This window comes from Polistes dominula, unplaced genomic scaffold (genome assembly GCF_049000335.1).
Source record: "Polistes dominula isolate Pdom_NZ unplaced genomic scaffold, Pdom_raw_medaka contig_16, whole genome shotgun sequence".
NCBI classification, from domain to species: domain Eukaryota; kingdom Metazoa; phylum Arthropoda; class Insecta; order Hymenoptera; family Vespidae; genus Polistes; species Polistes dominula.
In genome coordinates, this window is record NW_028301040.1 from 6937698 (window position 1) to 6948061 (window position 10364).

At 29.2% G+C, this 10364-nt stretch overlaps 3 protein-coding genes across 4 annotated transcripts; 2 read left to right on the top strand and 1 right to left on the bottom strand.

Moving 5' to 3' along the window:
• Positions 1-48: 48 nt before the first annotated feature.
• On the top strand, positions 49-1799 carry LOC107070581 (uncharacterized). Its single transcript, XM_089174703.1, is given in 5 exon segments — positions 49-761; positions 858-895; positions 898-1091; positions 1153-1467; positions 1660-1799. Coding segments are annotated over 4 exon segments (1251 nt in total). The 3' UTR covers positions 1459-1467; positions 1660-1799.
• A 14-nt stretch (positions 1800-1813) lies between these two features.
• LOC107070582 (uncharacterized) lies at positions 1814-7553 on the bottom strand. Its single transcript, XM_015328911.2, has 3 exons — positions 6990-7553; positions 3308-5417; positions 1814-2504 (listed from the first exon to the last, which is right to left on the bottom strand). Exon 3 carries the CDS (start codon positions 2502-2504, stop codon positions 1818-1820), a length of 687 nt encoding a protein of 228 aa, XP_015184397.1. The 5' UTR covers positions 3308-5417; positions 6990-7553; the 3' UTR covers positions 1814-1817.
• Positions 7554-8192: 639 nt separating this feature from the next.
• On the top strand, positions 8193-10296 carry DMAP1 (DNA methyltransferase 1 associated protein 1). Of its 2 annotated transcripts, none has more exons than XM_015328954.2 (6): positions 8193-8329; positions 8476-9066; positions 9144-9474; positions 9548-9689; positions 9766-9920; positions 10012-10296. In XM_015328954.2, the coding sequence occupies exons 2-6, from the start codon at positions 8501-8503 to the stop codon at positions 10114-10116; spliced, it is 1299 nt and encodes a 432-aa protein (XP_015184440.1). In that variant the 5' UTR covers positions 8193-8329; positions 8476-8500; the 3' UTR covers positions 10117-10296. The 2 variants fall into 2 exon arrangements, with proteins under 2 accessions (XP_015184440.1, XP_015184441.1); XM_015328955.2 differs by having other exon boundaries at positions 8213-8329; positions 8473-9066.
• Positions 10297-10364: the final 68 nt, after the last annotated feature.

Here is a 10364-nt window from a genome sequence, read left to right on the forward strand (position 1 = left end):
ATCATTGAACTTTACAACGCGAATAAGTTTAGATCTATTCAATCGAACATGATCAACGTACGAGGAAGTAAAATTCAAATCATTTTTGCTTGTTGGTTAATAGTTTTATTTATGGTGATCGCTTCTCATGTAATTTTAAAATTGGAAATTAATCACGACGATGTATTCGTCCAAAAACAAGTGACATTATCCGATAATCTTGGAAAAACCAAAGAAGAAAATTCCAATTTTCGAAAAATATTGAAAGAAATTAAGGAATTCCCTAATAGAAAGATAAACGAATCTGATATTAATAAAGAACAAAATGTATTAGTGACGAAATACGACGAGTTAAATCAATTGCAATCGAATAAAATAGAAAGTGAAATTAATTTAAATGATCAGACAAAATATTTTTCAATTTTTACGAAGAACAACGATATTTTTAAAAAACCATCAAATTCGAATGAAAAATTGACGTACAAGATTAATGAAGATATCAACGAAACAAATGACTCTAATGATTTAATATTAAATAGAAACGTACGAAGTATTAATAGAACGGAGTATTATGCTCAGAGAAAAGCAGTTATGGATAAATTTCATGCTCGTCAACGAGAAATAAGCAAAAAGTATGGAAAACAGTACTATAATAATACTTCAATTCGTAAAAACAATCAAACGTTAAATGAAATGACCAAAACTTTCAAGAAAACGAATAATTCAACTTTGGATATCTTAAAAGTAGCTTCTAATAATACTAATATTAGATCAGAATTAAATAATAAAACTAATCAATATGAAAAAGATACTGAAAAGAAGAGATTTCAGATCTATGATAACTCTATAAAGGATATTACTAATTATACTTCGATATTGAATAATAAAATTAATAAAAATGAAGAAAATACTGAAAAAAAAGATCTTGGATCAGTGATAACTCATTAGGGGATGTTACTAATTATACTTTATCCTCTAATCATAATTGTACGAATTTAATTGTACATGGTAATTATTTAAATCAAAACCAATTGACAATATCTTGTTTGGAAAATCGGAATGAAATGATTGTTAAAAAACTTAACGATACATTGTCTTCCAGACCAATCAGAGTAAGTTGATTAATTTTTACTAAAAAATATCAACATATTTCAACATTTTTTTATTATTTAGGCTACCAATGGAGAATTAATATGGGGAACATGCAATGGTACATTGGTTTATGAACACAATTTTTCATTAAACATAAATGGTCCATCCATTCTCGAAACTGACGTGGAAATTATCGTTGATGGACCTCTTTGTATAACATGTATTACAATACTTCCATACAATGATACCAAAGAGGATGTTACTAAGGTGTCAGGTGGAGAAGGTTTCAGTCATGTTACGATCAAATTCAAAAATTCCGAAAACAAAGGATTCTCATATAAAATTAGAATTTTTGCTGTAGTAAAGAGAGACGACAATTGCTCTTAAAAACTAACGGTATTTATTTTAAAAACATAAAATAAACAATAAGTTAGTTTTTTTTTCTTCAATTGCTATATTATAAAAGAAAGAAAATTTTCAAGAAGAACAAGAGAAATTTAACTATGAACAATATATATATATATATATATATATATATATATATATATATATATATATATATATATATATATTTGTTTTGTTTTGCAGTCTCTATCAGCCTCGAAAGTATCTCAAGAAAAATTCTCAAGAATATAATCCTCTAATACATTGGTTCTCAAACTTCTGTAACGAGTTTTTTTTACAAATTATTAAAGTTACAAAATTTTGATAAAGATATTGAGAACCATTGTTAAAGTGGTTCCTCATCAACGTGAATTTTTCGGTGATGACGTTGGCACTGGTGGTGGTGGTACATCCGGTATCTTCTCTTTCTCATTTCCTTCTTTTCTTCTATCCTTATTTTCATCAGAACTATAATTTGGCAGAATATTTCCATTCAAGGCTGGTTTTGGAATAATTGGTGGAATCGGTGCGAATGGTTGATAATCAACATAATAAGTTCCCGGTATCAAATGGGGATTGAAAGCATTGTAAGTGTAAAAATAAGGATCATAATAAAGTGATTGATAATTTGGATAAAAGCTTAGTGGCACTTCTTCTTCTCCATCTTTTTTCCCTTTTTTCTTCTTAGAATTATCCTCACTTTGTTTCTTAACATTAGATGCCTCGGAACTTCCATCTTTTTCGGTAACTGATTCTGTAGAACCATCAGCAATATCTTCAGGTTTTTCAGTATTACCAGTTGGTTGTTCGGTACGTGGAAAATGTATCACTTCCGGTCCAGCGAGGTGAGGTGCTACGTTAGCATAATAAAATGGTGGCACGTAACCGATCGCAGTTCGATGAATTACTGGTTGTATCACTGGGTAAGCTCTCGATGGTGAAAGATTTTGATTACTTGTGATCACAGCGTTGTATACTTTTGGAACCCTCAATAAGCCTGGTTCTGATGCCACGATACATATCAATAGTGATATGATCAGGATTCTCATCTGAAGAAAAGTATGCTTAATTGGGATTACATTTCTCGAGTAATCACTTTTGTTTTTTATATATAATACTATTATATATCTACAAATTTTTACTTAAATAAATCAAATGCTTCTCTCTCTTTTATCCTATTGAAAGAATGTAATGCAATGCAACTCAGTGGTATGCGTGTTGCAACAGAATACATCATGTTTAAAGATCATTCGTCTTATATTATCTGATAACTTTTACCCCATAGGATAATTAAACAATTATTTTAATCAGTAATTTAAATATTATAAGAAAATAATAAAATACTATCATTTATCTCATAGATACACGCACACGAATACTCGTCCTACATTCTTTATCCACGTTCCTGCCACGTGCCGAGGTACTCGACTCGGTTATTGTTTCTGAGAAGGTAAATAACATGTCGATAAAAGAAGAAAAAAAGAAGAAAACAAAAGGGCAGAATGAATAAGAAAATGAGAGCGAGAAAGAGACAAGGATCTTGCGTGTATACCTGTGAGAATGTATTAAACCACAGGAGGCGAACGTGTATAGAATATTTCATCGAAATAAAATCTGCTGTAGGTGTTTATGCGATCACTATGTTTATTCAATCTAAAGCATTATATAAAAAATCGATTCCAAAGAAAAGCATTATCAATTTGAAAAATTGAATAAATAATTCTAAAAATTCTAATCAACATATTAATGTTCATTCAATGTGTATTCATCTAAATCCAGTTAAATCATTCGATCCTGTTAGAGAAATAATATTTAAAGTAATATTGAAAATTCCTAAAATTCCAATGCTCACCTTTATTGTTCAACTCTAGAATTGGCCTTCTTGATGAACGCGTCGAAGAACGTTGCTTGTTAAGAACGGGGATCGTCGAGAAGCTGACAGTAAGTAGCAAGAGAGTTGCATGCTCCCGTAGTATATATGGCTTATGGGGTCTCAGGGTTCAAGTCTCAACTCCCCCACTACATAACCAACTCGCAGCGAAAGTACTCACCGATAGCCATGTACTATAAGGTCCCAACTTCGAGTCTGACTATAATAATGTAAGGAGTGCTGATAAAACGTAGAAGGACGTCAACAATTGGCTGATGTTCCTTTTCCAAATCTAACAAATGCAAGGACCTTTACTTATATCATACAATTTTTCATACCAATATCATGATTTTAAATCATTTCAATTAATCGTATATTTACATAACAATTATCTTCGCAATATTTAAAATATCATTTGATCGATCATATCGTAATATATTTAGAAACGAAAGTGGGCTACTACTACCTTGAACGAAACTCTCATTTCTACGTCACCTTACTAGGACAATGTACACTAATAAAATCGTATACTATTCTTTAATTTATCTAGGGACACATGTGTAAAATCAACAACTATCACTTTTCATTTTGATCACATTTCCTTTTCAATAATTCATACATACGATAATTGATTACACAATAATTAATATCATTTTGATAATTATTATGTGAATAAATAAAATACGATATTGAAAAAGAAATTTGAAAATATTCTAAATAATTATCAAACGCCATAATATTTTTCACCTAACATTCCTATTATATGCCAACTCATATAATATATTCACGTTAAATATACATAGAGTTAACGATTTATGTTCATAAATAATTCATCGTCCGTTACCTTTGCTCCCTTTTGCCAAGTTGCTAGCTTTTCTAATAAACTATACAAAAATATTTTTAACGCATATTGTACTTGACTTTGTTATGTTATATTATTAAAGTCCTTGCTAAATGCTAATAATATAATAGAACATATTATTATACTAGTTGCATGAAGAAATTTCTTGAAAATGAAATATAGCACGTGTCTATCTATCAGATCGATGGAATTTCAATTGGATTATCCTTGAATTTGATTTTTTCTCTTCGCTATCTTTATCATACTAGTTTGCTCTCAACAATATACTCTACATATGAATCAAAGATAATTTTTCATTTTATATAAAAATTCGCATAACAAATAAGATTATGAAAACATTTTGATTGTAAAAAATAGTAATAAAAACAACAGGAAATACCTTCGATTCTATTCATTATTGAGATATCCTTCATGCATACAAACACGAATAAATAATTAGAACAAAAAATAATTGCATTATTATAGTCGAAGGTTTTGTTAATTAACTCTACATAGACATAATTACTAACGTAATATTAATTTTTAATTAAAGCTGATATATAATCGTATTCGTATTTTGATTTGCACAGTTACCATTTGATTTTCTTCCATGAACCACGCAAATTTCCCAAGAATCAAATATTTCTCAATCGTATTAAACTCGGTGGTTCGAGATAACACAATTTTTATCGAAATTAAACATTAAATCTTACTTAAATTCGTTCGAACGTTTCAGCTAATCAACGTATAGAAACCAGAGACATTTTTTTTTTGTCATTCTTGAGATCTACAAAATTTATCTAATAAAATGAAAATCCAAATAATTTCTAGATGTAGTTCAAAATATGGAAAAACAATGCTTAAAGAATTTTATATTTCTTTGAAAATACTATCTGTTTTTATCGAATTGACTGAAAATAATTGTCATATGGATTCCATTGGTATATAACACATTCTACGTAAAACTAATATTGGAAAATTTGGTAGAAAGACGATCAGCAACAGCACCAATGGTGACAATAATAACAGCAGGGCAGCATATAACACCAACCACCAGATCGGTGATATTCCAAGAACTGGCTCTAGCATGGTCCTTCTTCTTCTTCTTCTTTTTCTTCTCTTTTTCCTCCTCCTTCTTGCTATTATCGTTTGTTATCTCTATCCAATGATATTCGATAGAGGATGGGCATGACAATCAAGAGGATTGAGGACATTGAGAACAATGGTAAGTCAACTCATTGTCAAAATTTCCTGCAAAAAAAAATCGTAGTATATAAATCACGTATAATATCAATCATGTGTAAATATAAATTTGTGATTATATTTATAAATTCTTAAAATTTTCTTATAAATTAATTATTAAAGAATATAATTTTTTTACTTCTCAATGTAACCTTGGGGATAAATAATCAGCGAATAACTTGAAGAAAAGATAATTTCATGGTCAGCTTTTAAAAAAATACTTGATATAAAAATTTAAAAAAAAAAAGAACAAAGTAATACTTTGCCGACAATTTGTTGATAAAAAATAAAGACACAAACGTCCTTGTGAAAAATAATAAACGTTCGCTTGCTCACTTGTGAGACCGGTTAGGTGAGGTCCTAGTTGTCTTGTTAAACAAGAAAGGGAAAAATAAGAAAGAAAGACAAACAGACATACGAAAACGTATATACATGTGTATAGAAGTATGCGAAGTAAGAGGTTTAAGACAAAATATGTTTTTCGATAAAACTTTAAATCCGTGCTATATCGCATATAAACACATACGTAAATTTACGCACATACACACACACACACATACATATGACATATGATACATATACATTTAAATTATATATAATTACACTTGCAGATATATATAACCGCTCATTACGAACATTAAATTTGATACTATGCTGTTTCAGAATACCTTAATACATATACATACTTTTTAAATGGCACACATGTCCATAAATATTATGTAGAACTACACACATGCAAACACATGTGATCGCTCATCATGAACGTTCAACCGGACACGATTGCATCGCAGAAAGAGAAATTTTCTCGATTGCATAACCATGCTATAATAGTATTATTTAACCGAGTGTAGATCGCTTAAAACGATGTCAGTAAACTAACTAAAGTAATTATTTTTTAACAATGTGCACATGAAGTATTATATGTATAAATATTAATCACATAAAATGTTCTATGCAAGATTTTTACAACTATTATAAAATTCATTTTGTGCATAATAACAAAATTCAAATAATTTGTATAACATTCTAAAAACGTAGAAAGTGTTTAGAAAACATGTCATTAACATCAATAAATCCTTAAATCGTCGAAGATCTTTCATTATGATCTTAAGATACTATTCACATTTGAATTAATATACTTATTTTCACTCATTATCATACTCGTTTTACAAACTAAATAAAACTTGTTTCGTGAGAGAGAAAGAAAAAATTGTAAGCATTCTCTTCAACTTACTTGTAAGAAACAAAGAATATATGATGTATAAATTAACAAAAATACATTGACACTATGCACAGGCTATGTTTTAAACGTGATCTTTCCACACACACAAAATGAACGAAATAAAAATAGGAAATAATAATTATAACGTAGATAGTAAAAAATATATTGTTATCAATGACTCACCTTTATATCCGCGTCAATCATTGAGTACAAAGTTCAAACGATACCGACCGAGTTCATGTTAGCCGATAATTTGAATATAATTTTTTGGGGAAAAAATTAAAAAACAAAAAAAAGAAAAGAAAAGAAAAAGGAAGAAGGAAAGGGATCTTATAAGAATATCTCCGAAATGTACGTACCGAGTGAACCACCACTCGCTTTCCGCAGACTGAACACGATGATCTAGCTAACCGGTGTTCTCTCTCTCTGAACTTTCCCTTTCTTTCGAACTCCTTTACCTCTTCGCCATATACAACGACGATCTGTTCTCCCCACTTTTCCATTTCAAATCAACGTACTGGACAGTCACTTAATGTATATGGTAAGAATGTAATGCAAGTAATGTAACTTGTGACCCGTTATTACGATCATTCAAAAAACGTATGTAATACAGAAAGAGAAAGAAGGACAGAGAGACAAAAAGAAAAATATATAACGAGGCAATAAAAAAATAAGTTAAAGTACATACCTACCTTATGAAAGTGAATGGTACACGTATATCTATTTAAATACGTATATATAATTAGGTGTTTTATCTGAATTACAAGTCGCAAAGTGACATAAGATTATTAATCATAAAAACATCTTTTTCTTATTCTTGAATATAATGACTTCACCTTATTCTTTACTTTTATAAACTTTCTTATTCAAATATAAATTATTAATTCTTTTTAAATTCTAATAGATCGATAAAATCCTTTACTGTATTATCGACCGAAAAATAATACAAATTAAATACATATTAATTTAATTTAGTTTAATTAATTTTCAATTATATATTATTATATCATGAATTATTTTTAACAAGTATTGGCCTGTCAACTTTTTATCCATCGCTGTAATACCTTATGTAATAACTGTGAATGCTTTGTAACGATGTATGTAAAGGATTGTATGGTGTACTGTATATGTGCGTGTGTTGAGTATTACGTATGTATATATACATTTATGCATCGAAAATCGGTGATGGGAAAAGTGGGTTAACGTTACCTTGACCCATCTTAGTAATTGATGTAGAACAAATTGTTTGGAAATTAAATGTAAAGTAATACGTATTAACCAATCTAATGGATTCAAAGAGAATAGTTTCTTGTGTTCGTGATTTTTGGTAATAGTATTATAAAAAACATTAAATTTTCTCTACACATATCCATTCGTTTCTATATGCAAATATTATATATAATCATATATTATGATAATATAAATTTGGAAATAAATAAGAATTGAAAATGAGGAAGGTTATTATGAAAATATATGCAAACATTTGATTAAATTATTCGATAGAAAATGTTATCCAATTTATTATTAGATCTATAGAAAGTAACGCAAATATATAACTGTATATATTATAAATATTGTAAGATGATTACAATTATTTCTACGAGATAGCGCTAGTGTAGTCGAAACAGTTTCGGTTCATGTGAAAGTATTGAGTGTGTCAGACAGTGGTGCATGTTATGAGAAATATACTTATTTAATGGTAAGTAGCTTCTTTTCAAATAAAAATAAATATATAATTCACGTATATTTTGAATTTAAAACATCTGAAAAAAATGATATTTTATTCGATAATGAAAATGTTTATAACGTCAGTAACATAACCTTACATTTGTTGATTTCAAGAAGATTTCAAGAATTAAGGATAGCTTGAATGAATAAAATGTCTGATGTACGAGATATATTGGATATTGAAGTTCCAACTACTACGGAACTTACGAAAGAATCTATTTTGGGAAGTGATAAAAAGAATAAAAAGAAATATGAATATAAGGTACCAAAACGTCCAGAGGGTATGCACAGAGAGGTCTTTGCTTTATTGTGCAAGGATAACAATGATGTCCCACCATTATTTCCAACCGATACAGCTAAAGGATATAAACAAGTTAGAGCTAAATTAGGTATGAAAAAAGTAAGACCATGGAAGTGGACTCCATTTACTAATCCTGCTAGAACTGACGGTGCTGTTTTTCACCATTGGAGAAGAGTCGCCGATGCAGGAAAAGAATATCCTTTCGCTAAATTCAATAAGAAAGTTCCCATACCGACTTACACGAATGCTGAATATGTTCAACATTTAGTTACTAATGGTTGGACTCGTGCAGAGACCGATCATTTGTTTGATCTTTGTAGAAGATTTGATCTTAGATTCATTATAATAAAAGACCGATGGGATAAAAACAAATTTCCTATTAGAAGTGTAGAAGAATTGAAAGAAAGGTTATCATCATTTTTATCTTTTTTTTATTTACTTAGTTTTATATACAGATGTATTAATTTTTTTTTTTTAATTTTAGATATTATCAGGTTGGCGCAGCTTTGATTAAAGCAAAATCTCATACGGAGAAAGTTTACACTTTTGATGCAGAACACGAGAAACGAAGGAAAGATCAGTTAAAGAAGTTGTTCGCTCGGACGCCGGAACAAGTGGAAGAAGAACAAACTTTGTTAGCTGAATTGCGTAAAATAGAACAAAGAAAGAAAGAAAGGGATAGGAAAACACAAGATTTGCAAAAATTAATAACTGCGGCAGACCATCAAGCAGATCCAAGGAAAAGCGAAAGAAAACCTTCCAAGAAAAATAGTAATTCTTCTAGAAACAGACCGAATAAAATTGATGCTTCTCATGTACGAGTACAGCAATAAGAAAGTTAATCTTCTTTTACAAAGATATGCTTAACTATAGAATAATTATTTTTAGGCTGTAGAGTCTGCCGGTATCAAGTTTCCTGATTTCAAAAACAGCGGAGTTTCATTGAGATCGCAAAGAATCAAATTGCCAAGTAGTCTTGGACAAAAGAAAATGAAAGGCATTGAACAAATGTTAAATGAATTAAATATAGGTATTAAATGTGGCATATGATCTTATGTTATTATACTACTAATCTAATTATATACTAAAATTAATGAATTTTACAGAACTAAATCCTCCACCTACGGAACAAATATGTCTGCACTTTAATGAATTAAGAAGTGATATAGTGCTTCATTATGAACTACGAAGTGCTTTGTCTACCTGTAATTATGAACTGCAATCATTAAGGCATCAATACGAAGCTCTTGCACCAGGAAAAGTAACGTCATTGAATAAACAAGAAATTTATTTTTAATAAATCTTCTATATTTGAATGTATTTTGATCTACGACTGTTTTTTTTTTTTTTAGACTTTGACAATACCTCCAGCTCTTTTACCAAAAACAGAGCCCGAAGTAAAAGCAGACATAATAGATGTTGTCGGATCACCAAGTATGCCAAATGTAAATCATTAAGTATTAATAAACTACTTATTGTAAATATTATATAATCTAAACTGATAATTTGTATATACTTAACAAGTGAATAATCCATCGGCTTCTGAAATATTTCTTCTATGCTGTAAGGTTTCTACTTTCCGTGAAATGGACAAAAACGAATGAAAAATAAATAAATTAAAATTCTTCTAATTGTAAGAGATATGAACATTATTGTCTTTCATTGAAAAATAACATTAATAAAATATACGCCAAATTAGATTTAA